This window comes from Natator depressus, chromosome 26 (assembly GCF_965152275.1).
Source record: "Natator depressus isolate rNatDep1 chromosome 26, rNatDep2.hap1, whole genome shotgun sequence".
NCBI classification, from domain to species: Eukaryota; Metazoa; Chordata; order Testudines; family Cheloniidae; genus Natator; species Natator depressus.
The window spans coordinates 5,742,359-5,768,360 of record NC_134259.1 but is presented as its reverse complement, the minus strand read 5'-3'; the positions used below and the strand labels follow the sequence as shown (position 1 = coordinate 5,768,360).

The following is a 26,002-nucleotide window of genomic DNA, read 5'->3' as shown; positions in this document are numbered from 1 at the left end:
CCACCCTGGCTCTGAGCCCTCCTCCAGCATCACCTCAGCCTTTCCTGCCCAGGCTCTGAGCCCCTCCTCCAGCATCACCTCAGCCTTCTCCGCCCAGGCTCTGAGCCCCTCCTCCAGCATCACCTCAGCCTTTCCTGCCCAGACCCTGAGCCCTCCTCCGGCATCACCTCAGCCTTTTCCGCCCAGACCCTGAGCCCTCCTCCGGCATCACCTCAGCCTTTCCCGCCCAGACCCTGAGCCCTCCTCCAGCCTCACCTCAGCCTTCCCCGCCCTGGCTCTGAGCCCTCCTCCGGCATCACCTCAGCCTTTCCCGCCCAGACCCTGAGCCCTCCTCCAGCCTCACCTCAGCCTTCCCCGCCCTGGCTCTGAGCCCTCCTCCGGCATCACCTCAGCCTTTCCCGCCCAGACCCTGAGCCCCTCCTCCAGCCTCACCTCAGCCTTTCCCGCCCAGACACTGAGCCCCTCCTCCAGCATCACCTCAGCCTTCCCCGCCCTGGCTCTGAGCCCTCCTCCGGCATCACCTCAGCCTTTCCTGCCCAGGCTCTGAGCCCTCCTCTGGTGTCACCTCAGCCTTTCCCGCCCAGTGCCTGAGCCCTCCTCCAGCATCTCCTCAGCCTTTCCTGCCCAGACCCTGAGCCCTCCTCCGGCATCACCTCAGCCTTTTCCGCCCAGACCCTGAGCCCTCCTCCGGCATCACCTCAGCCTTTCCCGCCCAGACCCTGAGCCCTCCTCCAGCCTCACCTCAGCCTTCCCCGCCCTGGCTCTGAGCCCTCCTCCGGCATCACCTCAGCCTTTCCCGCCCAGACCCTGAGCCCTCCTCCAGCCTCACCTCAGCCTTCCCCGCCCTGGCTCTGAGCCCTCCTCCGGCATCACCTCAGCCTTTCCCGCCCAGACCCTGAGCCCCTCCTCCAGCCTCACCTCAGCCTTTCCCGCCCAGACACTGAGCCCCTCCTCCAGCATCACCTCAGCCTTCCCCGCCCTGGCTCTGAGCCCTCCTCCGGCATCACCTCAGCCTTTCCTGCCCAGGCTCTGAGCCCTCCTCTGGTGTCACCTCAGCCTTTCCCGCCCAGTGCCTGAGCCCTCCTCCGGCATCTCCTCAGCCTTTCCCGCCCAGGCCCTGAGCCCTCCTCCAGCATCACCTCAGCCTTTCCCGCCCTGGCTCTGAGCCCTCCTCCAGCATCACCTCAGTCTTTCCTGCCCAGTGCCTGAGCCCTTCCTCCAGCATCTCCTCAGCCTTTCCTGCCCAGGCTCCGAGCCCTCCTCCAGCCTCACCTCAGCCTTTCCCACCCAGACCCTGAGCCCTCCTCCAGCATCACCTCAGCCTTTCCTGCCCTGGCTCTGAGCCCTCCTCCAGCCTCACCTCAGCCTTTTCCACCCTGGCTCTGAGCCCTCCTCCAGCATCACCTCAGCCTTTCCTGCCCAGTGCCTGAGCCCTTCCTCCAGCATCTCCTCAGCCTTTCCTGCCCAGGCTCCGAGCCCTCCTCCAGCCTCACCTCAGCCTTTCCCACCCTGGCTCTGAGCCCTCCTCCAGCATCACCTCAGCCTTTCCTGCCCAGTGTCTGAGCCCGTCCTCCAGCATCACCTCAGCCTTTCCCGCCCAGACCCTGAGCCCCTCCTCCAGCATCACCTCAGCCTTCCCCGCCCAGGCTCTGAGCCCTCCTCCGGCATCACCTCAGCCTTCCCTGCCCAGGCTCTGAGCCCTCCTCTGGTGTCACCTCAGCCTTTCCCGCCCAGTGCCTGAGCCCTCCTCCGGCATCTCCTCAGCCTTTCCTGCCCAGACCCTGAGCCCCTCCTCCAGCATCACCTCAGCCTTCCCCGCCCAGGCTCTGAGCCCTCCTCCGGCATCACCTCAGCCTTTCCCGCCCAGACCCTGAGCCCCTCCTCCAGCATCACCTCAGCCTTTCCCGCCCTGGCCCTGAGCCCCTCCTCCAGCATCACCTCAGCCTTTTCCGCCCAGACCCTGAGCCCCTCCTCCAGGATCACCTCAGCCTTTCCTGCCCTGGCTCTGAGCCCTCCTCCGGCATCACCTCAGCATTTCCCACCCAGACCCTGAGCCCTCCTCCAGCGTCACCTCAGCCTTTCCTGCCCAGACCCTGAGCCCTCCTCCAGCCTCACCTCAGCCTTTCCTGCCCAGACCCTGAGCCCTCCTCCGGCATCACCTCAGTCTTTCCCGCCCTGTCTCTGAGCCCTCCTCCAGCCTCACCTCAGCCTTTCCCACCCTGGCTCTGAGCCCTCCTCTGGCATCACCTCAGCCTTCCCCGCCCAGACCCTGAGCCCTCCTCCAGCATCACCTCAGCCTTCCCCTCCCAGGCTCTGAGCTCTCTTCCAGCATCACCTCAGCCTTCCCCGCCCTGGCTCTGATCCTCTCCTCTTGTGTCACCTCAGATCTTTCCCTCCTCAGCTTGAGCCCCATCCTCCAACTTGTTGCACCTCAGGTCTTTGCCCAGCCTGCTGCCTCGAATCACCTTCCTCTCCCCCTCCAGTGACGTCGACATTTCCCGCCTGAACGTGAACCCGACTCATGCCCTGACACCTCCGTGCCTGGCTGGAGCCCTGCCCTCTGGTGCCCCCTCAGACACTCCCCCGCCCCCTCGAGTGACCTCAGTGCTTCCCCCCTCAAGCCCAGCCCTTCCCTCTGCCCGTACCCCCTCTCTGGGTTTGCCCCCAGCCTCCTCCCACCCCCTCAGCTTTGCCCCTTCCCGCTCTGCAGCAACCTCAGTGCCTCCTGCCTCAGTGTCTGCCCCGCGTCCCTCTTTACCGCCCAACCCAGGCTCCGGCTCCCGCCACCTCAGAGCTTCCCACCAGAGCCCGGCTGCTTCCTGCCCTCTCGCTCCAGACTTGCCTTTGCCCCTCCTGCCACCTCACAGCCCGGCTACCTGCTCCTCTTTCTCAGGCAGCGCCGCTCGCTGCTTCCCACCCCCCTCCTTGTGGTGTTTCCATCCCTTCCCGCTGCAGCCCCGTAGCTCTGCCCCCATGTGGGAGCCTGGTCCGAGCCCCCTGCCCAGCCTGCAGCACTTGTGCCATCTGGCACCAACCTTCCTGCTGCTCCGGGGCGGGGGGCTCCTGCACGGTTCTACCGCCGGCTCCGAATGCTGGGGCGGCCTCCCTCTGCCGCTTCTCCCCGTTGCACTCCCCCTTCCCTGAGGGCCTGGAGCAGCGTCAGCGCTTCGAAGACCAGGGCCCCGCCTGGAAATGTGGCCCTCGGCCCCTGCGCCCCAGCTCGTGCCGCCTCAGTGGTTCTCTCTCAGTGTCGCCTCACAGTCGGCGCCCGTCGTCCTCTCACTCTAAGCCCCGGCCCAGGCTCGAGCTGACTCGGGCTCCCTCACACTTAACGCCCTCCCTCTTGAACCCATTCCCGCCCGGCCCGAGCCCTGCCCCCGGGTGGCCCCCTGTGGGCTCCATCCAGCCCTTGTGCCCGGGGCTATTTTGGTGCCTGGTGCTGTGGTGGCAGCGGGGTCAGTGCTGAGCAGAGCTGGTCCCGGAGGTGCAAGGGACAGGGCTCACGTCTCAGACCATCTCCCACTGGCCTCTTCCTGTGGGGAGAGGGGACCAAACCATCTCCTGCTGTCCCTCAGCAGCTCACAGAGCCTGCCTGCAACTGCTTCCTCACAGCGCCAAGCCTGGCCCCATCCCTGCTGCCCAGGCTCTAGCACCAAGCCCACCCTGGCTTCCCTCGTCCCCAGCACCATGGTGCCATCCCAGGCACTTTGGCAGAACCCATCACCAGCCCAGGGAGGAGTTGGGCCTTTCCCAGCCTTAGGCAGCAATTTCCCATTTGCACAGCCTGACTCCACTGACGGGAAAGAGAAGCCAAGAGACAGCGGCCCAGATCCTCCAAGGCTTTTAGGCTCCTCACTCCCGTAATGGCTAAACACCTTTGAGGATCTGGGCCATATATAGCCAAAAGATACAGCAAAAGTTTCTAGTGTAAATAGATATCCCCTGCACAGGCATCAGAAAGGGAATTACCTGCTCACTGAAATGTGCTGAGGTGCTATCAACCCATCAGTATAGTGTGTTCTCAAGGTTATTCTTTTTATCCATAGAGGTTTAAATGAATCTTCTTGGCAAAAGACTTTCAACCTGTGTTTTATTGTACAGAAAAAGAAAGAGCTTACAGTTTCACAATTATATCTACAGGAAACAAAATATCACAATCCAGTACCTTTAATTTTAAACCATACTTGAGTTAAATGGAAATTCTGTCCTTTATTCCCCCTTAAGAAATAGAATATGCTACATGCAGTTCTTAGTGAGGGTAAATTGACCTTCTCACACTTCAGATCTTTTTGTGGGGAGGCAGGATCTATCTGGAGCAAACCTAAATCCCCCTGCACCCTTCGCTTTTATGGACTGGGCTGTAGAAAGCTTCCTAGGCCTTTTGTTTAATTGGGACTAAAAGGTCACAATGATAGGTGGGTTTCCAAATAGCAATAGGAAAGATGGGGAAGCTTTCCTTGCTGGACCCAGAATAGGGAGGTGGCAGCATGCTGAGAGAGATGGAATAGATAGAGAGGGGAAGTCTTCCATAATGCCCCCACATATAGTCAATAATGAATTACCCCCACACTATTTAATCCCAATTACCAGCTATTCATGCTCAACTATAATCATTTGTTTGGAAAGAACTATTTTTTTTTAAAAAAAAGGTAAATGATAAATCAAAGTTGTAGCTGTCGATGGGGAAATGTAAATTAATTGATTCGGTGATAGGTGGGGTAGGGAGAGGACAGAAAAGTGCCTTGTTCTCCCCACTCTCAAACTGAGGCTGAACTAATAGGAGCCTGAGCTCTGAGGCAGGGTTAGGAATGGACCCTCCCCTTCCCTTCCTGGGGTTTTAATCAATGAAGATCTAGCAGTTCTCTGCACAGAGCCACCCTTTCCTGCCAAAGGAGGCAAGGCTGAATGGGATATTCATTCACCCCCAAGGCCTGATGTTCACTCGGGCTGATAACAGTCCCCAAGGATCCCCACTAGGCTGGGACATCTCCAATAGCAGCAGAGCACTTTTCATTGGGAGAGGGGCCTGTCCATCCAATGCAAACAAGGAGAGCATCTAGCTAGGAATCTGTTTGATTAAGATGCAGTGTAGCTCCCTTCCCCTACTGGTTCCAGCATGGTCACATGGGTCCCAGTTAGCTGAGCACTTCTTTGGGATTTTAGCCTGGTATGAGTGGGCTCTCAGGGATGGAAAAGGGCAGCTTGTGAGGTGGTGCTGATGTATCTCCCCCTGCAGGGTCTTCTGTATGGCTCCCCTGGCTGTGGGAAGACCCGTTTTGCCAAGGCAATCGCGCAGGCCTCAGGGTGCCAGTTTATACATCTGCAGGCATCGTCCCTGGCTGACAAGTGGTACAGGGAATCACAGAAGCTCACAGCAGCTGTTTTCTTACTGGTCACCAAGATCCAGCTGTGCATCATCCTCATTGATAAAATAGGTAAACAGGGAGCAGCTGCAGAGAGATTAAATGATTTGTCCAAGGCCACAGAAAGGCAGTGGCAAAGCTGGGATTTGAACCCAGGAATACAAGCTCCTAGGCTCAGGCCCCAGGACCACAATGCCTCCAAGCCTCAGGGCTGGAAGCAAAGGGTCCCTATGCCTGCAGGGTCTAATGCTACAGTAACAGCCCTTTAGATCACCCTTTTCACCCATTGCTCTCAAACTGTTGTACAGAGGGGATATAATTAGCTCCTTTTACAGAAGGGGAAACTGGGGCCCAGACAGGGGATGCATCTCACTCAAATCCACATCCTGAATCCATGGCAGAGCCAGCTCAGCTGGGAATAGAGTCTGGGTCTCCTGCCCCCACACTGATGTCCTAGAATAGATGCTCTCGTCTAGGCACTATGCCATCACTTCTGCAAAGAGGGGAAAATTAGGGGTGTCAGGATGAAGTGCTGGGGTAAGGTTGTTAGTGGTGCAGGGGGATGGGACGCAGGATGAGGCTGGAGCTCCAGCTATACTATTGTACCTGTGCTCCTGTCTCTGACAGGTTCCTTTCTGCAGAACTGTTCCAGCACTGACCATGAAGCCAATGCCATGATCAAAGCCCAGTTCATGAGCCTCTGGGATGGGCTGAAGAGCCGATCTGACTGTCAGGTACCAGCTGACAGGGGAGAGGGCAGTTGTTACAGTGTTGCCAACTCTCATGATTTTGTCATGAGTCTAATAATAATGATTGTTTTCCTTAAAGCCCCAGCTCCTGGAGTCAAGTGAATATGTGATGATTTCAGCCTTCCCTCTGAAAGAAAAAGTCAGTTTCTAGCCCTCATGGCTGTGAAGAAAGCTTAAAAAATGTGGCCCCAGTGCACCCTAGAGGCTCAAAAAGCAGAAGACAAATAAAAAGAACCCCACATCTATTATTTTTACATAATCTTATGATTTTAAAGCCAATCTCATGATTTTTAGAGAGCCTAACTCATGATTTTTGAACATTTGGGGTTGGCAGTACTGTTGCTGGGAGCCTAGCGGGTGTTTTTGGTTTCCTCTTTGTACCTGGCTTGGTGCTTTGTTGTTCCAGTTTGTTACCTCTAGGGGGAGCTGCAGCAGATCAAATCCCAGCACTTCCCACCAGATCCATGATTCAGAGGCTGCAACTGGTAACACGTAATCTGTGTGTCTGATTGCATCAAAGGTGATGGTGCTTGGAGTGAGTGTGGACCCTGCCATCCTGAGGAGGACGCCTGCCACCTTCCAGATCGGTCTACCTATAAGAAAACATCTTCCCACCCCCAGCACCCCAACACTCACGCTCTGTCCTCCTCTCTCCCTGCAGATGCTGAGGCAGCAGCAGGATATTCTGAAGCTCATTCTGACCAGAATAAATATGCGTCTCTGCACTTTGCTCCTTCTGCGTTGTGCTCAGGAGGCCGTTCTCTGCTCTGTTCATCACAGACCTGTGGCCTGGCAAGGGGCACGGCCTCCCAAAAGGCAAGATGCCCATGATCCAAGAGTGACCAGCCCATGGGTGGCAGGTGGGGAGAAGGAAACAGCTTGCATTGACAATGCAAAGTTCCCCCCAACCAGAGAAGCGGGAGGCAGGGGAGATGAGCATACCCCATGCATCATGCAATGGATAGCCTACATTGTGTTCCCACACCAGCTCCTGTAAAGCCCCAGCTACACTGGGATGAGCAAGAGTGGCCACGTACGCAGATGGCTGCCAACCCCTCATCCCAGCAGAAACAGCAGCAGGTTGGTCATTGGGGTTCTGCTCCCTTCAGGAAAATACCCACCTCAGCCTGCTGACCCACATTCCCTCCACTGCTGCTCACCTGTGGGCCACTTTCTCCCCACCCCTTCCCAATGTGATGCACTTTGATAAAGGAGTCAGGCCCCAGCAACAGGATGGGTGCACATAGGGTAGGGGTTTACCAGTTGGGGTGTGGCGGGACCAGGACTCTCTCCATGTCAGGGCCTTGCCCTGATCTTATTCCCCAGCCAAACCCTGAGCAATTGCACAGTCCTCAAGGATGTAAACATCTGGGAAAGCATCAGCCTCCAAAGGGTTAATGGTGGACTTATGTTTGCCAGGCTGAGTGAGTTACTGCTCAGAGGAAGCTGCAAATTTCCCGCAGTCTATGAGTACTAAAGCAGTGGAAGAAGCCAGGGTGAAGATAACCCCCCTACAGCAGGATTAGCAAAGCTGAGAGTCATAGCCGTATTAGCAAGAGGGGCCCAACGGCATAGGGAAGGGTCAGCCATTCACAGTGCCCAGTTCAAAGTACCACCTCTCTCCCCATCTGGATGAGGCTGGCGTCAGGACCCAAGCCTGGGGGTGAGAATGGTCAGGTTGGCATGTTGGCACAGGCACCAGCCGTGCCTCCAGCAGTGCTGTGAACCTGAAGGAGCTGATGGAGAAAACAGCCAGCTACTCGAGCAGTGACCTGTGGGAACGGTGCAGGGATGCTGCTATCTATCACATGCCCGTGACTACTTCCACAAGCAGCAGATAAAGCAAATCACCCAGATGCTGTAGGATAGTGGGGACTCCATTGAGGACAGGTGGGGCTTGACCTACTGCCTTCACTTCCTCCTCCTGCAGCAGGACCCCCTCTCTCCTGCATCATAGCATGGGGTGGTCTCTTCATAGTTATTCTGGCAAGCCACACCTCTTTCCCCCCTTATGGGATATGGCTGAGGTTTCTTCCAGAGCCAATACTCTCTCCCATCTCATTCAGTGCTTTGGCACAGAACACATTGCTTCCAGCCCTCAGGAGACATGTCGCTGCCTTCTGTTATGTGTCAGAGCCCTAGGCAAACCCCTTTGCCCAGGTAGTGAGGCTGCAAGGTCTGTAGAGGCTGCAGTGGGGTGAACAGAATAAATACCCTATTGGATCAAATCCCAGCAACCAACTAGTCCTGCCTCTGACAGCAGCTGCTACAAAGGAAAGTGCAAGATACTCTGCAGAAGGCACTTACGGGATAACTTCCCCGTGGGCCAGGTTTCCTCCTAACCCCCACCCTCTATAGCTAGAGAATGATCAAAGACTGAGGGTCACTGCAGATACACCAAGAGGCTGAGGAAATGGGACCCACCATGGGCAGATTCAGTAGGGTGGAAGGATGCAGAATGGAAATAGGCATAAAAAGCAGCTTGAAGCTTAGGACCAGGCCAACCCAAAGAGTAGGCTTTGATTTTGCCTCCGGGCAGTGGAGGAGAGGCTGCAACCACTCACGCAGCTGGACCGATGTTTGCCCTGGGGAAGATGAAGATGGCTAATGGGGTAATGGTAACTACCCTGATGCTGAAGGAGACAGCGCTGGATTGACGCGCTGACCAGTCCAGTTTGCCTGTGCCAGAAGGCTGGAGAATGTCACTTGCAGAGGTGGTCTGGGAGGCTCTGTTCCCAGCGTTCTTGGCAGACTGGAAGCAGGAAGGTGGCCTGGATGAACACAGCAGCCTACAAGCCCTTGGCTCAGTTCTGGCTGAGCAGTAGTGGATGGGTGGGGAGGAATGAATAAGGGAGAGGGGAGGAATCACATCTAAGCTAACAAAAACAAAGCAAAATGAGTAAATGAAAGGAGGAAATTTATTTCTTCTTCTTGGATTGGGCCCAGTTATATGAGAAGGAAGTTTAATTGCTTCAGAAGAGGGGGTGCAGCAGGTGAGTGGTGTACACCTCCTGGTGCACTGGGAACAGAGCACTAGTAGTAATGCGCGATCTGCACCAGCTTAGTACCCATAGTGGATGTATTTTATGAACAAGACAGCTAGGACAGCTAGGAAAAAGGAGAAAGAGGGTGGCCCAGGTGGTTAAAGGATAAACACAGCGACCAAGGAGATCTAGGTACTCGCTCCCTATCTGCCACATGGCTTCTCTCTGATCGTGGGCAAGATGCTTCACCGCACTCTGCCTCTGTTTCCCCATCAGTAATGTTTGTGAGGTGCTTGGAGATCCTCGTGGAGCAGACACTACAGCAAGGTGAAGCTGGCAAGGAAGGCGCTGTCCTGGCTTGCACTAAGCTAGAGAAAATAATTCCCAGGGAAAGAAAACAAGAGCAGCAACCATTTGTACTAGCATGCTGGGGCAGCAAAATGTAGAGTGGAAGCAGAGGGTAGATACGGAAGAGCTAACTACACCTTAGCTGGCTGGCTAAGCACCCTTACTGCTGTGGGCTGCATGGCAGATCAGGTGATAGCTGTCATACTGGAAGCTACATCAAGTTCCAGTTGGCCGAAACAGATGACTGCAGTGTTGAGACCTCATCTACACTTAGTGGGAGCTGGTGCATCCCTATCCTGCCATTAAAAGGGACTGCCTCTATGGGTGTACTCCTCTGGCTGAGTGGGGGAGGATAGGACTTGTCCTCTATGCTCATTCAGTCCTTAGCTATCCACTAGCCCCAGCTGCAGCACTTCCATTGGAGATCCAGTCCTGTGCTTGGAGGCACTTGGCTAAATCTCCTAGGACAGGGCATTGGTCCTTCAGCAATAGGTTGTTTCCACCCTCAGTTCTGTGCTGCCAGGAAGAAAGCCAGGGGTAGGAGAGAGAAAGACTCCCCTCCATGGGCATGGAAATATTTCACACCCTCTCTAGAGCTGGCCACCAGTTATGGCCAGCCAGGGGTCACAGTAGCATGCATGCTGCTTGTGCAAGGGGCCAGGACCTTTTTGCAGCATGCTTCTTCAGCTGGGGTCAACATTTCCCCATTGCTAATAAATCACTGCCAGCAGGGTACAGGCCTGCAGAAGGCAAGGAAGAAAGGGCAATGTCAAACTCTTCCTTGCCTTTCCCCTACTTGCAACCCAGACCTCTGCTGGGAGAAGCTTCCTTAGCCTCTGGGGAGAGTGATAGGCTCAGGGTTGCTTCCTGCTACCTCCCTTCCCTGGTGAGACTGCTCAAGAAAGTCACTCCAGCTTCTAACACTAGAGGGCACATTCACCGTTAGCTACAAATCAGAGACAGACTGAATGCTTCAGCTGCTGTCTGAAGAGCCCAGTCCCTGCTGTCTTCTCAGTTAGTTTAGCTATTTCACTCCACCTTTGCCATGTAGATTGCTGCTAACACCCAGGGAAACCAGCTTGTAAGAACTGCAGACGTGTAATAGATGAAAACAAGCTTGATGCAGCTCAAAAGCTTGTCTCGCTCACCAACAGAAGTTGGTCCAATAAAATATATTATCTCACCCAGCTTGTCTATGTAATAAATCAGGCATTTGCTCACAGCCCCCTTCAGCCTCTACTTTCATTTGTAAATTCTTGAGTATTGCTCCTTCTCTTCTTGCAGAAAACAGTCCCATGCCCTCCCCTTCCCCTGGCTGCTGCACTGCTCCAAAACCCGGCAGCCAAAGGAGCACTGGATGTGAGGCAATAGGGTTGCCACCCTAGACCAGCATCTCTGAACAGATGAAACTGACCCAGGTGGGACAGAACAGTAGCAAACTGATGAGGGTGTAGGTCAGCGGCGATCCAGGAAGCCCTGCATGCTAGTTGCAGTAGGACATTTTTCCATGGGGTGGAAGGGTTGGTGATCTCTGGGGTGGTGCTTCCTTACAGAGTAAGTCCAGAATGTAAAAGCTGCTATAGAAGCACTGGCTATGGAGGAGTTTCCCACACAGGAGCTAGAGCAGGTCATAGCAAGAGTGCACCGGTGGATTAGGACCTGACAACTACACCAGTACATGTTCTCTCAAGTAGGGCAGAAGGGAAAATGAATGTTAAGGAGAATCCTGAATACACAGCAAAGGATGAATCAACTTACTAGACAGACATCAGTTAGGATGCACTGTGACATCACAGGGAGAAATGATCTCATTGTCGTCATAGCACTGGCTTGTTTCCCGGGTTGAGATCAGAAGCCATGGAGGGCAGCTAAGCCTTCACACCCAGGGTCCAGCTGCTTGGGGTGTTGGTGGAGGTTGCTCAGTGCAGATGAGAAAAAACACTGCAGGATCTTAGCATCTGGAAATCTAGCTTTGAAGCATCCTTGTTTGGTGAGCACCAGGGATTTACGCTGTGCTTGGGAGGAAGCGCATGATGTCACAGTAGTGAGAGCCTCCCCCTCCTCTTGGCCTGAAATAAGCCATTCATTCATGGAAAGAGACTGTATGGACTGAATGTGTGCCTTGTCCTTCTGAGACCAAGCTGGAGGTTAGAACAAGGGACCTCCTTACCATCAGAGACGTTAAGAGGAACCTTCCTCTCCACCTTTCCGTGTCAGCAAGGTGGGCATAGCTGCACACATTGCTCCACAGATCACAGGATGTCGGGCTGGCCGGAGTACATCAGCAGCTTGATGAGAGATGGGCTGTGCTGTGATGCAGCAGTGATCTCCGTGGCTCACCAGCAGCTCCTGGCTGCCCACCCAGGTGGGGTTCTGGCAAACATGACTCAGCTGGAGATCCAAGTGCTCCTGGGTAGGAATAGAGACACACTTCTCACCAAGGGAACCACGCTGGGTGGGCTCAGGTGTCTGGTGATCCGGGACAATCTCTACACAGACACCCACAATTACACCATGGACCTCCGTACCAAACGGCAAGAGGAGAACAGTGACACCTGCACCTATGCCATTACTGTTGCCCTGGCCAACCCAGTGTGCCTCATCCTAGTGGGCCAGAAGGGGATCCAGGGAGGAACGCTGAACCTGAAGGCTTTCAAGATGGTGCGTTACATTGAGAACTCAATGCACCAATAAAGACAAATCCTGAGCAACCTCCTTCCCCGGCCACGAGTTCCTCTTTACTCCTATATCTGCAGGACAGCAGCACTTCCAGCTACTCTGCACATCCCCACTCAGGTACAGAGCAGCCCTTAGTGCACCCTGTTGATTAACTGCATTCCTTCTGGGAATCAAGGCTAGATGTGGTAGCATCCTATAGTAGTTAAGTCCCAATGGAACGATTTGATCTACGGGGCAGCTCTATAGGTGCATTTTGCCAAACCTACCTACTATGCAAGGCAGCAGCCAATTGGCTAATAGAAAGGGGAGGGAGCACACACAACACACTAAGGATCTCCCGAGAGCCTGGATCACCCTCCAGCAACAGGATTTGCTTGCAGCTTCGGCTGTCAGAAAGGCACACTCCTCCAGTATCCTCGTTGTAGGGGACAATGCAATAGCTAGTGGGCCTAGGCCCTAGATTCTGATGTTTTGGCATGTAAGAGATACGAGCTGCAACAGTACGACTGTCAGCACAGACAATACCCAAATTCTGAGAATTAAAAGCCTTTCTATAGAGATCCAACTACCAGGCTTTCCTAATAATAAAAGACATTCCTGTCCATTGTAGTTGTGTAGAGCAGTGTTTCTCAATGACCAGGCCTGGACCAGCGCCAGTCCCTGAGATCTCCCTGACAGTTTAGGAAGGCAGCAAGTCGGTCCTGGGTATCAAAAAGATTGAGAAACACAGGTGTATCATAGATTATCAGGGTTGGAAGGAACCTCAGGAGGTCATCTAGTCCAACCCCCTGCTCAAAGCAGGACCAATCCTCAACTAAATCATCCCAGCTAGGGCTTTGTCAAGCCTGACTGTAAAAATCTCTAAGGAAGGAGATTCCACCACCTCCCTAGGTAACCCATTCCCATGCTTCACCACCCTCCTAGTGAAAAGGTCTTTCCTAATATCCAACCTAAACCTCCCCCACTGCAACCTGAGACCATTACTCCTTGTTCTGTCATCTGGTACCACTGAGAATAGTCTAGATCCATCCTCTTTAGAACCCCCCTTCAGGTAGTTGAAAGCAGCTATCAAATACCCCCTCATTCTTCTCTTCTGCAGACTAAATAATCCCAGTTCCCTCAGCCTCTCCTCATAAGCCTTAAGTGTAGCACATCAATGCCATGGATGTGCTGGGGGCTTGCATCTGACGACAGCCAAACTGTCAGAAGCAAGTTGGGCTTACAAAGATGGGCACTTTCCACCTTATTTTACCCTCATTTGAGTCAAGGGAACATTAAGCCATAGAGCCCAACTCAGAGGTTGACCATTACACTGTCATTCACCCCAGCAGAAACATGTCCAATGGCCTTAGCAATTGCAGCCGGACAGACCTCTAATACCCTCACAGCATGCAGACTTAGTTTTCAGGCCAATAAAGAGGATTATCTGGATGAGTGAGACTTTGTTACTGCCTTCTGAATTGCAGAGAGTGGGATGTTTTATGTTCCCGTCAGATAAAGCCTTGAGATTTCACACATTTCTATCAAAACTGTGGTGGCACCAGGAGCCAGGGCTTTGGAGCGGAGCCCGGAGCTGGAGCGCAGAGCAGTGGAGCTGCAGGTTTTTGCCTGGAGCCGGAGCACAGCTCCAAAGCCCTGCCAGGAGCGGCTGTTTGTTTTAACCAAATAGTGAATACTGTATTTAATGACAGGTTTCAGAGTAGCAGCCGTGTTAGTCTGTGTTCGCAAAAAGAAAAGGAGTACTTGGGGCACCTTAGAGACTAACAAATTTATTTGAGAATAAGCTTTCGTGAGCTACAGCTCACTTCATCGGATGTGATGAAGTGAGCTGTAGCTCACGAAAGCTTATGCTCAACTGTATTTAATGACTCTCCTTGCCTCCTACAGAAGTATCGGTATATAGTGTATGTTAAACAAGAGTTAGGGACTGAGCAGACTAGGATACCAAGCCCATCTCAAGCAACAGGTATGGTGGAGGAGAAAAGATGAACCCCACAGAAAGCGCCCAGATTCTATTGATCTGGCTTGTGATAGTACATCCAACCTGTCAGATAGAGGGCTGGGCAAACAGGGCGTAGAAGATACTTCTGAGGAAAGATAATTGCAATATTGCAGGGAGCTAGAGGGCAGACGGATGGAAAAAGGCGGCTTCTAGGATGACAAGATTTGGAAAACTGTGCAGCAAGGAAGAGCAGATTCCCAAATGCTGGGTGGAGGAGATAGCGAGTTTCAGGGAGAGGAGAGCACACAAGATACTAAGTACATGATAGCCTGCTAGGAATAATCTGTAGCCCACACACCTATACCACATGTGCACACGGATGCAGTTTTATTCCACTTTGATTTCCACATGCAACCCATACAATGCTCCCCGTAGAATCCAGCAGCCTTGACACCACACTGCAGCAAGTGCTGCTCTTTCCATTGGCTCCACCAGACAGAGCCCACACAGACAAGCTGCTGGGTCTTCCGAGAGCAACTGCCCCAGTGGCAAACGACTTCATTGGCACAAGTGGCTGCGGGAGGTAGACAGCTATCTTTAGCCGCTCACGTAAACCAGAGGAGGAGTTAGGTGTGTCTGAAGACTCAGCAGAAGAGGTGGAATTAGGTGGTTTCTGTGGAGTACTCCAGAACTTAAGTGGTCATTAAACCCAGGTGGTGTTGGCCATCCTGTTTCTCTACAGCCTCAATAATAAAATGAATGCACTGGAAACTTTTTGTTTCGTCAGCAGCCAGGTGGGGGAGCTTGAAGGGTGCTGAATGCATTTTGGACCAAGGCCACATTTTAATATTGAACTCCCAAACACAAGACTAGCAGCTGGTAAAGTTATTGGCACATTCTTCCATGGCTTCCAAGCGGTGCAGGCTGGAAAACCCAAACAACACACGCTTCGTACGTGGACAGCATTTTAGGAGTTCAAAGTGCTATCTGGACATTGGCAAACAGGACTCTCACCTTCACAGATGCGGGAGATTCACCCACAAAGCCATATCACACATTTACTGGGCACAGGGCCTAGCCTTTTAAAGGAATACTTACGCAAAGATGAGAGGCAGTGTCTCTCTCTGGGCAATCACTTGGTGATGTGAAAGCAAGCCCCTGAATGACTATACACCCCTCCTAAAGAGCAGTAGTGACTCAGGGTATGTCTACACTGCAGATAAAAGCCTCTGCCAGGCCTGTGCCCGCTGACTCAGGTTGTAGGGCTGTTTAAGTGCAGTGTAGACTTGCGGGCTCGAGCTGGAGCCTGGGCTCTGGGACCCTGAGAATGGGAGGGTCCCAGAGCCCAGGCTCCAGCCCAAGCCCACAAGTCTACACTGCAATTAAACAGCCCTTTAGACAGAGTCTGAGTCAGCCAGCATGGGCCAGCCGTGGGTGTCTAACTGCAGTGCGAACATCCTATAGACACATAGAGGCTGTACAGCAAAGGAGGCAGAAATTCACTCTGGGTGTTGACAGGCAGATCAGAGCCCACAGGAACAGCTCACTTTGTATCTCTGGCCAAAGGGAAACCACTGGTGAAAGTTTAACAGTCTCCAGGATGGGGGCCCCGGCTTGGCTTCCGGGCTCTTCCCAGCAGGGCTTGGGAAGGTGGCACAGGCAGCTCACTCAACCACAGGGAGCACAGGGAAGCAGCTTGAGTTGCTTTGTCGTGCCTGCTGGACCAGTCCTCCTTCAGCCCAATGGTGGTGGCTGGATGAAGGGACTCTGGCAATGCAAGGCAGGTGGACATGGTAGGATGCTGCAGGCTTGTATACAGTCAGGAGTAGGGAAGGAAATCTCCCTCACTGGTACCAAAAGGCTATGGCACACCTCATCTGTGCCCGAAACCCAGTTGTCTCAAGTCCAGAGCTAGGTCCACAGGCAGAGGCTGGAGTCACTGTAGCTTTTCTATAGACACAGGGTGGGAACATATGTATACTTGTGCCAGTGGGGATAGGAGTGCATTTGTCCCCTGTAATTCTTGTTTATAGCTACACCTGGAGGGGAGGAGCCCTCCCAACTCCCCTCGCTCTGAGCACAGCCAGTAAAGAAAACAGATGGGAGGCTTCTAAGAGCAAGATGCCCTTGGGCAGAGTAGTGGCACAGAGGGCATTGCACGGCCCCAGTGGGAAACCCTCCTCTGACATGCACCTGCTTCCCGTAGCCAGAACGGGACCTGAACTGGGATGGACGTCCCAGGCCAACGAGAGGAGCAGCCCACCTCTGGGCTGAACCTCCACAAAGGAGAGGAGAATCCCACGGAGAACTCCGCTCCTTCTTTCCTTTCTCTTATCGATGCCTGTGCTCCAGCAGGGACTCAAAGTCTGGGGAACACACCAGCTTGTGCTTCACATGTCCCAGGATGATCATCTCTCCAGTCCTGCCATCTCCAGTGCCCACAGATACCAGTTCCTTTCAACAATACAGGAGAAACCATTAAAAACAGCCAGATTCACTCTCTGTTTAGAGGCTACCTGCCCATGAGTATAAAGAAAATGCATCTCCCTGGCTTGGGGAAACTATCTTCAAGACCACTCGAGACAGCCATGCTGTAGCTTAACTCCCTGGCCCTGATTCATTGCATGAGTGAGTTACGCTCCCGTCAAGCATTGATTTCTAATGCTCTGTTGTATGCATCTGAAGTCTGGAGGGGAAGCATTTCCTTCCCAGCAGGGAGAGCCGAGCCCAGAAACTCATCTTCTGGCTGCCTGGGCACCAGGATCCCCCGTGCGCTGGTTACAGAAACAGCCAGTAGATGACTAGGGTAGGCCAAATCCTTGCTAAACTATAGGCTCCTCCAGTCTACCTACTCCGAAAGCAAGTGAGCTGGGGTTCTCTCTCTCATCCACTGTCTCTGAGATAATCTCCCCACTTCCAGTGCTGGGGTGTGGATGCTTTCAGCCTTCATATCATGGGGCCTCTTCCTGACCCCAAATAAGATAGCAGCAGCTCTTCTCAGTCCTCAAAGGGCACATCGAGTGGATGGCTCAGGGGAGTGAGATTTGGATACAGAACCTTGCACCTCCAGGGCGCTGGTTCAAGTCAGGCCCAGGTGGAGAGTAGATAAAGTCATTGCTACCCGAGGGCTGCTGGATGGGCCCCGCATGAAATGAGTTTTGGAGCCTCAGCCCAATTCCTAGCAGCTAGGGGTCGATAAGATGGTGTTTATATACCACGGAGATGTACTGGATTTTGTGATCCATGATGTCTAACAATTAGCTCTCACTACCATCTCACTCGAGAGGACAAGGTCTGAACAGACCCTGGAGAAAGAACACTCCTCTCAGGCATAGAGGGGGTCCTTCAAGGCCAAGCCAGGACTGAAACTCACAGGCACGGGGCAGCAAGCAAGTGTTTGGGGGTGGAGGAAGCATTCCCAAGGCTGCCAGCGTGTCACCTTTCACCAGCACTAAATTCACCATAGATGCAAGGACGAGCCATTTCCCATGCATGCTGGCCGCTGAGCGAGCTGTACCTGCAAAAAGGAACACGGGGTCCCCATGGTCACGTCCAGAGTCACTTTGCCCAGAACCAGCTGCACCTTTCCCGATTTGCGGATCAGCAGCTTCCCCACCTGCCCTTCTGGCAGGTCCCCCAGGGTGCAGATGTTCTCAGCCTGCTTGGCCTCCTGTGGAGAAACACATTCGGGGTTAGAGGGGTGCAGCTCCTTTGCCCTGGTCACCCCAGTGCTCTTCTCCAGTCAAGAGTTGGGATGCTCATGCCTTCCCTGGAAGGAGTCTCTCCAAAGAGGAGTAAGAGACCCTGTAAGATATGCCTCCACCCCCATGCAATGAGGCTCAGGTGGGCTGCATCATTGGATAAACATTAATTGCCTCTTTCAGAATTTAATGGAAGTTCCATCAGTGTTGAAACAAAGCAGCCTCCCTCAAAACCAGAGCCTTCCTTAAGTGCTGAGGTTGTGAGCATATCTGCCACCTGGCTCAAGCTGGTTGGATGTCAAAGGCCAATGGGTTTGGGAAACTTGCATAGCGGAAGTGGGAATTGCCATGAGCCAAGACGCAGACTGAGATACTTACAGAAACTGCACGGATGAAATCCTAGGTGCTTTCTGGGAATGTGTGAAGGACACAGCGAAAGGATTGGGGAGCATTGTTAAAGTTGCCTGTGTGCCCTCCCCTGCCCCAGGTCTCTCACCACTGGATACAGCAAACTCCCCAGAAATGCCAGCACAGACACTGTCCCTTGTTGCATTGCTCCTTCTCCCACTGCACATGCACACCAGTGCCCCGGAGAGAGCCTCTGTCTGACAGTGCTCAGCTCTTAGCTAGGTTTTACCTACGAGTTCCGCTGACAGCCCCCTGCTACAGTGTCCATCTCATTCCCATACCAGGGAGGGTTCAGTGAGGGCCCCGCTTGACCTCGTACCTGGTTCTTCTCCTGCTTCACCATCACCATCTGCCCCTCCTCATTCTGCACCTCTGTTTTGATGGGCTTGGTGTCCTGCGTGGGCGGCTGCCCAGGGAGGGTGTCCGGCAGCTGCAGGAAAACCAGCTCCTCCTCCTTGGTCAGGCTCAGACTCTGCAGCAGCTCTGCCACGGAGATGTCTTGCGGGTAGCTGGGAGGTGCCTTTGCCTGAGATGGCTTGGCAACCGCCAGTGGCTCCTCAGAGTCCTCCTCATCGCGGGGCTCCTCTTTCACTAAGAGCAGAGACAAAACCGCAGAGCTCACTGGGGTGCAGACAAGGTCGCAGGCTACCTGTGCAGAGTTATTCCCCATTCCACCATGAGCACCCTGTTAGACAACAGCCACCTTCCCATGCTCCGGGAGTGTCCGCTTCACACCCCCGGGAGTGGGGGTGGGGGAAAGCAGGGGAGAAGAGGCTCTTGCCACCTGCAGCAAATCTTGCTCCCTTGCAACAGACTAGCCAGGGGCACAGGAAGAACGCTGACCTCTGGTGCCTTTATTTCACCTGTCAAGGTGTTAAGCACCTTCAACTCTCATTGGGAGTCCGTGGGAATTGAGGCTCTCAGCACCGTGCAGGACCTGACCCTTAGTGACTAGGATGATGGGAAACGTTACACGTAGTTAACGTCTGGGCTACACACTGAGCCTCTTGAATAAACCCTTGTTTCTGGGTGGTTTCTCATCCCCTTCTGAAGAGCTGGAGACAAGAACCATCCTCAGTCAGAGCAAACAGGCTTGGACAACACCGTACCTCTTGTGCTGCTGTGAATGGTCCAACATACTAAGAGGACACATCCCCCCCATGTGGTTTCCCTCCACCCCCTGCAACTTCTGTACCTTGCTTCTCTTCTGATCAGGGAACCCCTGATATGCCTCTGCTCCCCATTTGCTGGGGCAGGGAGGTTGGAAGTAGAAGGGCCAGACCAAATGTATGAGACCTGCTAGGTAGGCCTCCCAGGGATACCTTTCAGTCAATAGCCAGTACCCTTAGCTGAATGCTTGGATTTTGTGAGTACACTGGCACAAATCAGCTCCATGTTCCCCTACCCCAAGCATTCAAGCTGCGAGGCTGTAGCTAGGGCTGGTGAGCTTAGCCCCTGGGGTGTATCCCCATAGGGATCCCAGCACAGAGTCTGACTATGATGGGCTTGGATCCAGTACCTTTCACTGAAGGCAAATCCACTTCCATCATCTCCTCCTTGGTGCTGGTGGCCAAAGGCTTCATATCTTCCTGGTCATCGCCCTCCTCCTTGAACAGCCAGCCTGAGTGGGCCAGGGGTAGCTGAACTGGCTTGTTCCGGATGTCATTCCTCAAGCGTGGGTCATCAAGGAACTGAAGGAGGAAAGCGGGAGAGGGAGAAGAGTCAGAAGGTAGAATATCCCTCAGTGCCAGAGAGGGGAGAGCTGCCAGCCAGGACTTATCAGGGCCATTGGACACAGAGAGGACAAATACTTCATAACCCCTATGCAGATAGGCACCCCGCCCATCTTACAGAAGTGGAAACTGAGGTACAGACGGGACGCGAGTTGCCACTGACATAGCAAGTTGACAGCAGAGTTAAGGACCGAACCCAGGAATCCTGCCTTCTAGTCCTGCACACCAACCATGCCCAGATACTGTAATCCTATGACTCCATGCCATCTGTAACAGTGCTTGGTCTGATCTGTATACAAGCCAACCCCACAGGAGTCAATGGGAGCTGTCCGTGACTGCTGCAGGATCAGGCAACGTAAGTATCCTCTCCTCTCCTCTCCACGAGGCAGTGAAATCAGGAGAGTAACCAGAGGTGAGCCTGAAGCTCCTGCTGCTGGGTGCAGAAACTGACTCTCGGGGAGCAGCAGGGACGCCCCGCCTCTGGGGAAACAGCCACTTGGCCCTAGGTGTCCTGCTGGCAGGGCTAGAATTGGGGACTCCCAGACTAACAAACGTCAGGGAACTAGAAGCCTTAAACTCCCTTCTCAACCTCCCCCCCCCCACCATCCAATGGAACAATCCTGGAGTAGGCTCTTCTGTTCCAGCCGGATGGAGAACTATAACCCTGCGTCCCAGATGGTACTGCCCCCTCCTCCCAGCCTTGCTTACATCATCCTTTTCCAGCATACGCAGGATCTGCTTGGTCTCCTCATCCGTCTCCCTCTTCTCTTTCTTTATGTTGATGATGTGGGAAGGTCCAAAGTCTGACATGTCCACGGTCTTATCCCAAGTGCCTGTGTGAAAGAGAAGGCGAGCGTAGGAGTGAAGGTTTGGAACAGGGATAATCCCTTGGCTGAGCACTGTATTTCAATCCCCCTTTTCTTGGTGTGAATTAAGCGGTTCTAGATTCAAAGCCCTGCAGCCCAGGATCCCCTTGTTCAACTCTAGAACAGAACAGCACAAGCAGTGCAAGCTTCTCCCCAGCACTAGCCTGCCAATGTGCCTCCACCCTGGCCTAGAGGAACGGCACCTCTGGGGAGAGAGGGTAGATCAGGGGTAGTCTTCATTGCAACAGTTATCTCAAGTTACTACCTGAGTTAGCTTAGCTCGAGTGAGCATGGTCACAGTGCAAAACAACACCCAAGTTACGCAGAGTGAATGGATCAGCAGTTGATGAGTTGTTATCACCTAGGCTGCTGCACCCCCACTGCATTCGTAGCTTGAGCATTAGCAGTACTTGAGCATCAACTCACACCCTGCAACAGCGCTGCTCAGCTGACTTTAAAGTACCATGTAACTAGAGCCAGGCGTGTGCGCGCAAACAGGAGGTGGGTTGGGGCAACACTTGAGTTACAGCTTGAACTCACACTGCTGTGAAGACAAGGCCTCACTCTCCAGCCAGGGAAGACTCTCCAGTCTTAACTTCCCCAAGTGCATGTTGCACAAGCCACCAGGACATTTGCCCACTAGAAACCGCACTGAGACCTACCACGCAATGAATCGAACAGTGGTGAATTTAATGGGCTGGATTGAAACTGGTAACCTTGTGGTGAAGAGCTCTCTTACCCCAACGTGAATCACTGAGCCCTTCCAAACCCCAGACATTTTATTTCAAACCTTTGCAAAAAAGGCAGTACCCACGTTAACAAAAACAATCTACCCATGGACAGCACCTTTCATTCCAAAGTGCTTTAACAATTCTGGCCAAAAGATACATGCAAGTCGGACATAAGAATCATTCAAGTTGCCACTGAAATGCAGCATCTCTCCCCACCACTGGCCTTCCTTGTAAGTCATCTCCAAGGAGGAGAAGCAAAGCAGAAGGGAGACTCTGGGAAAAGTGGCTTTTCCCTACTGCCCCCACAGCCATAAGTGCTGTCCACACTCCTGCTAACAGTACCCTTTTTCTTCATCATTTCTGCTGGGCCTTGCTCAAAGATGGAGTGGGACTGAATGACCTCCGGCCTCCCCCTGCCTCGTCCATGGCCATCTCTCTGCCGATCCCGATCTCTTTCTTTCTTCTCTTTCTTGATGGAGATATCCTCTTTTGGCCTGGAGAAAAAGGTTTGATGGGGTATTGCTTATTGCAAGCCTAAAATGCTCCTGCTGAATCCTAACACACTTGAAATGATCCACCCTCACATCTTAGAGTGTCGTTACATACACTCAGAAGATGCCAGAATATTTTACAGACTGTCTATACCAATCACTGCAAAACAGCCACCCTTGGGGTGGAACATGGAGGCTGTTTAATAGCGCACTGCAGCCAGTACACGTTAATTTGGGTTTTAGATGATCACATCCCACTCCACTGAGACAATATAAGGTGGCCACTTACTCTTCTTTGATCTTCCTGCTAATTATGTTGGGGGTGAAAGTTTTCTACAAAACAAAAACAAAAAAATGATTAAGTCTCTTGTTCAGAAAGTGCCAAATATAAGCCACAGAAAACAAACGGGAAGCTATTTGATGACCCCACCATCTGCTGCTGAGCTCTGTAACATGGTGCTAGATCCTGAGAGCCCTCAGCTCCCACAGATTTCAGTAGGAGCTGAAGGGAGCCAGGCCCTGGGCCCTTGATGTAAATCTCGACTTCTGGAGGTACTTTACATCAGTCTCTTGTTTTATCATGGTCCAATAGTTTCTCCCCACTGGAGCTGCTGTTTACAAGCCATCTTATGCACAGGCACCCGAATGTCTGTCTAGGCTCTGACTATTTGAGCGTTTATGGATGAAAAGATGCTTTACAAACAGAAGTGAGGAAGCCTGGCACAGAACCAGTCTGGCTGCATTCATAGAATCATAGAATATCAGGGTTGGAAGGGACCTCAGGAGGTCATCTAGTCCAACCCCCTGCTCAAAGCAGGACCAATCCCCAATTAAATCATCCCAGCCAGGGCTTTGTCAAGCTTGACCTTAAAAACTTCTAAGGAAGGAGATTCTACCACCGCCCTAGGTAACGCATTCCAGTGTTTCATTACAGATTCAGACAATGCAGTGTGTCCCGTACAACTCCCTACCCAGTTATCTCTACAGACGGTGCCAGCCCCAGTTACACAAATAGCTCATGTGGCATCAGGAATGGGTTAGAGAAGAAGAGGCCACAGAGGACAAGGAAACATGCAGGGATTCGCAAGGTCATCACCAGGCTGCCAGTTCAAAAAAGAATAATGCTGTTTATCTAAGGCTTGTTTTCCCAACTGCTCTCCAGACATTCATTGATTAACCCTCACATCCAGCCCTATAAGGTGAGGAGATACGTATTCTCCCACTTTCCAGATGGGGAAAGGAAATAGAAAGAGTGACTTGATCAAAGCCTCAGAAGGAGTTAGTGTCAGAGAAGGGAACAGAACAAGGAGTTCTGATTGCAAAGGCTCCTGATGCAACAACTATACTACATAGGAACTGCCATATCAGACCACACCAGTGGTCAGTCGAGTGTGGTATCCTGTCTCCTCCTTATCAGATGCTGCATAGGAAGGTGTAAGCCACCCCAAAATGGACAACTTTCTTCTTAACCCAAACAGTTACTGTTTAGTTTACGCCCCTTCCTCCATCCGAGACAGGCAGAAAGATACAAAAAAACAAGTTGACCCTGGAATTATCGTAATAAAAATCAGGTCTCTAAGCTTTTTAATGTCAGGCATCTTTCGTTAGACTCCAAAAAGGAGCCAAGAACAATTAGCAGCATCCCTCAAAGAAGCGTCACTGGAACAGCACTAAGCACATCTGTTGAGGGTACAAGCTCTTTGTGGCAGTGACTGTGTGTTCTTGATCACTGTACAGCACCAAGTCATGGATACTACAGGCCAGATCTGGCACATAGTAAAGTCAGTGGTACTGACCCAGGTGGGTGCGGGATCAGGTTCTATAAAATGAGATCAAAGTTATTTTATAGGCCACTTATTTGGTTAAAGAAAGTCAGGAGGGCAGTCTTCTCTGTGCAATTGGGGACACTTGCCTTTTTTACTCCTCCGAGGGTAAGGTCTCGGGAACGGATGGAGGGGAGGCGCCCGGGGGTAATGGGGGTGGCAGGTCTCCTCCCTATCAGCCCTCGTGCCCCAGCGAGTCCAGGCCGGAGACTGCCTGGGTTTCCAGCGTCGTTGCCTGAACTCCCCTCCGACATCCTTTCCAGTTATCTGGGGAACAGAAATATCAGAGGGAACAACACGGCTGAAATTTCCAGCAACCCAAAGAGCTGACACCTGGAAACCCGTTTCCTGAGCCGGAAGGAATGGAGGTGGTGCTACAGCCATGCTGACTCCTTTTCTGTCCAGACACAGCTCAGTCAGGAGGAGGAAGAGGAATAGGAATTTGTTGCAATTGGGAGAAAAGGGAATAAGGATAATTGCTAGGGCAAGAAATTAACAAATCACAGGGAACAAAATAGACCTGAGATACCAGGGGCATGATTAACTGAAGGGCCCTTCGGAAGGTGGGGGGGAGGGGGACGGCAGGGCGGCCTCCAGGTAAGGAAGGTATACTGAGCACAGGACGACAGCCCGAGCTGGGAGATCTTTTCTGCAAGTCATCTGCCTTTTGCTGGACTGAGGACCAGTTCCCCAAAAGGGGATCAGAAAGAAGGCCCACATACCCAGCCCTCACTACTTCAGGGCTCACACCCACCTCCCACCTGGACCCTTTGCTGTACAGGGTCAGATCCCCCTCATTACATGGGGGCTTTGACCCCTTCACTTCTCCCCACACATAGGGGCTCAATTACCCAGCGTCCAGGTTATAAGGGAACTCACCCTCACCACAGGGGGAGAGTTCCCCCTTTCTTTAGGCCCCTCACTATAGGGACTCAACATCCCTCAGCAGGGGTCTCATACACCTCTCCTTCAAGGCTCCCCCATCTCCAGGCACCCTCATATCGGGCTCAGACCCCACCACCTGTCTCCAGGAGTGCAGTCCCTACCGTTTCCCCCGCCCAGGCTTCAACCCCATATTGCCATCTCCAGGTGTGCACCCCCCATAGGGAGCTCTGACACCACCCAACTCATTGTCAGGCTCACACACCCCATAGGAGCCTGGGAACCCACTCTCATTTCCAGGCACACCCCCCACAGCAAGCTCAATCACCCTCATTCCTCCCCTCGTCCAGAGACGCACCCCCCATAGAGGGCTCAGGACCCCCCCCATCCAGACACGCACCCCCCTTCATAGGGGGCTCAGGAACCCCCCCATCCAGACACCCCCCCCTCTTCATAGGGGGCTCAGGATCCCCCCCGTCCAGACACGCACCCCTCTTCATAGGGGGCTCAGGACCCCCCCCCCCCGTCCAGACACGCACACCTCTTCATAGGGGGCTCAGGACCCCCCCCCTCCAGACACGCACCCCCCTTCATAGGGGGCTCACACCCCGCCCCCCCGTCCAGACACGCACCCCCCTTCATAGGGGGTTCATACCCCACTCCCCCCCCCCATCAGACCCCAATCCTTGTTACCTAACCCAGGCTCGACCAACAGCAGCAAACAGGAAGAACCGTGACCCCATGATTGACCTTTCAACTCTAGCCCGCATGCGTGCGCCCGCCATCTTTGTGAGGGGCAGTGGAAGTGGCGGGACTCCCGCCGCGCCGCCATGCTTGTGAGGGGCACGCACGCGTAATGGAGAAAAGAGCGTGCCGCCATCTTTGTGAAGGGCGACCTCTGGCATAGGAGGAAGGAGGAGCCATCTTTGTGAGGGGCGCCCACTGCACTGAGGAAATACTTGCAGCTAGTGGGCAGGGAGGGAAACAGAGGCAGAGCACTGACTTGCCAGGGTGACAAAGGACATAAGTGGGCAAATCAAGCATAGAACCCAGGAGTCCAGACTCCCAATCACTCTCCTCCCCTACTGCGATTAATACCTACCTATGCTAACGACACAATCATCCTGCCAACCCTCTAGATCACATTGGCATCAAAATGCCCATGCTAAGAATTGTACGATAGACTGTCACTAGCACGATTCCCCAGGATGAGAGGAGGTAAATGCTGCTAGAAGCTTACTAGTGGCATCCATGCTTTAACTACCTGATGCCCCTGGTCTCATTCTCTCCAAATCAGCGCTG

The 26,002-nt window shown here is 53.2% G+C and overlaps 2 protein-coding genes and 1 pseudogene across 2 annotated transcripts; 2 read left to right on the top strand and 1 right to left on the bottom strand.

The window, feature by feature from the left end:
- Positions 1 to 4,240: 4,240 nt before the first annotated feature.
- On the top strand, positions 4,241 to 7,953 carry LOC141978057 (outer mitochondrial transmembrane helix translocase-like). The gene is made up of 5 exons (XM_074939901.1): positions 4,241 to 4,258; positions 5,237 to 5,435; positions 5,991 to 6,097; positions 6,774 to 6,972; positions 7,808 to 7,953. The coding sequence occupies exons 1-5, from the start codon at positions 4,241 to 4,243 to the stop codon at positions 7,951 to 7,953; spliced, it is 669 nt and encodes a 222-aa protein (XP_074796002.1).
- Positions 7,954 to 11,703: 3,750 nt separating this feature from the next.
- LOC141978056 (profilin-2 pseudogene) lies at positions 11,704 to 12,138 on the top strand (annotated as a pseudogene).
- Positions 12,139 to 15,415: 3,277 nt separating this feature from the next.
- POLR3D (RNA polymerase III subunit D) lies at positions 15,416 to 25,476 on the bottom strand. Its single transcript, XM_074940294.1, has 9 exons — positions 25,394 to 25,476; positions 23,908 to 24,085; positions 22,285 to 22,328; positions 21,847 to 21,998; positions 20,616 to 20,740; positions 19,694 to 19,865; positions 18,494 to 18,765; positions 17,583 to 17,735; positions 15,416 to 16,519 (listed from the first exon to the last, which is right to left on the bottom strand). Exons 2-9 carry the CDS (start codon positions 24,070 to 24,072, stop codon positions 16,397 to 16,399), a joined length of 1,206 nt encoding a protein of 401 aa, XP_074796395.1. The 5' UTR covers positions 24,073 to 24,085; positions 25,394 to 25,476; the 3' UTR covers positions 15,416 to 16,396.
- Positions 25,477 to 26,002: the final 526 nt, after the last annotated feature.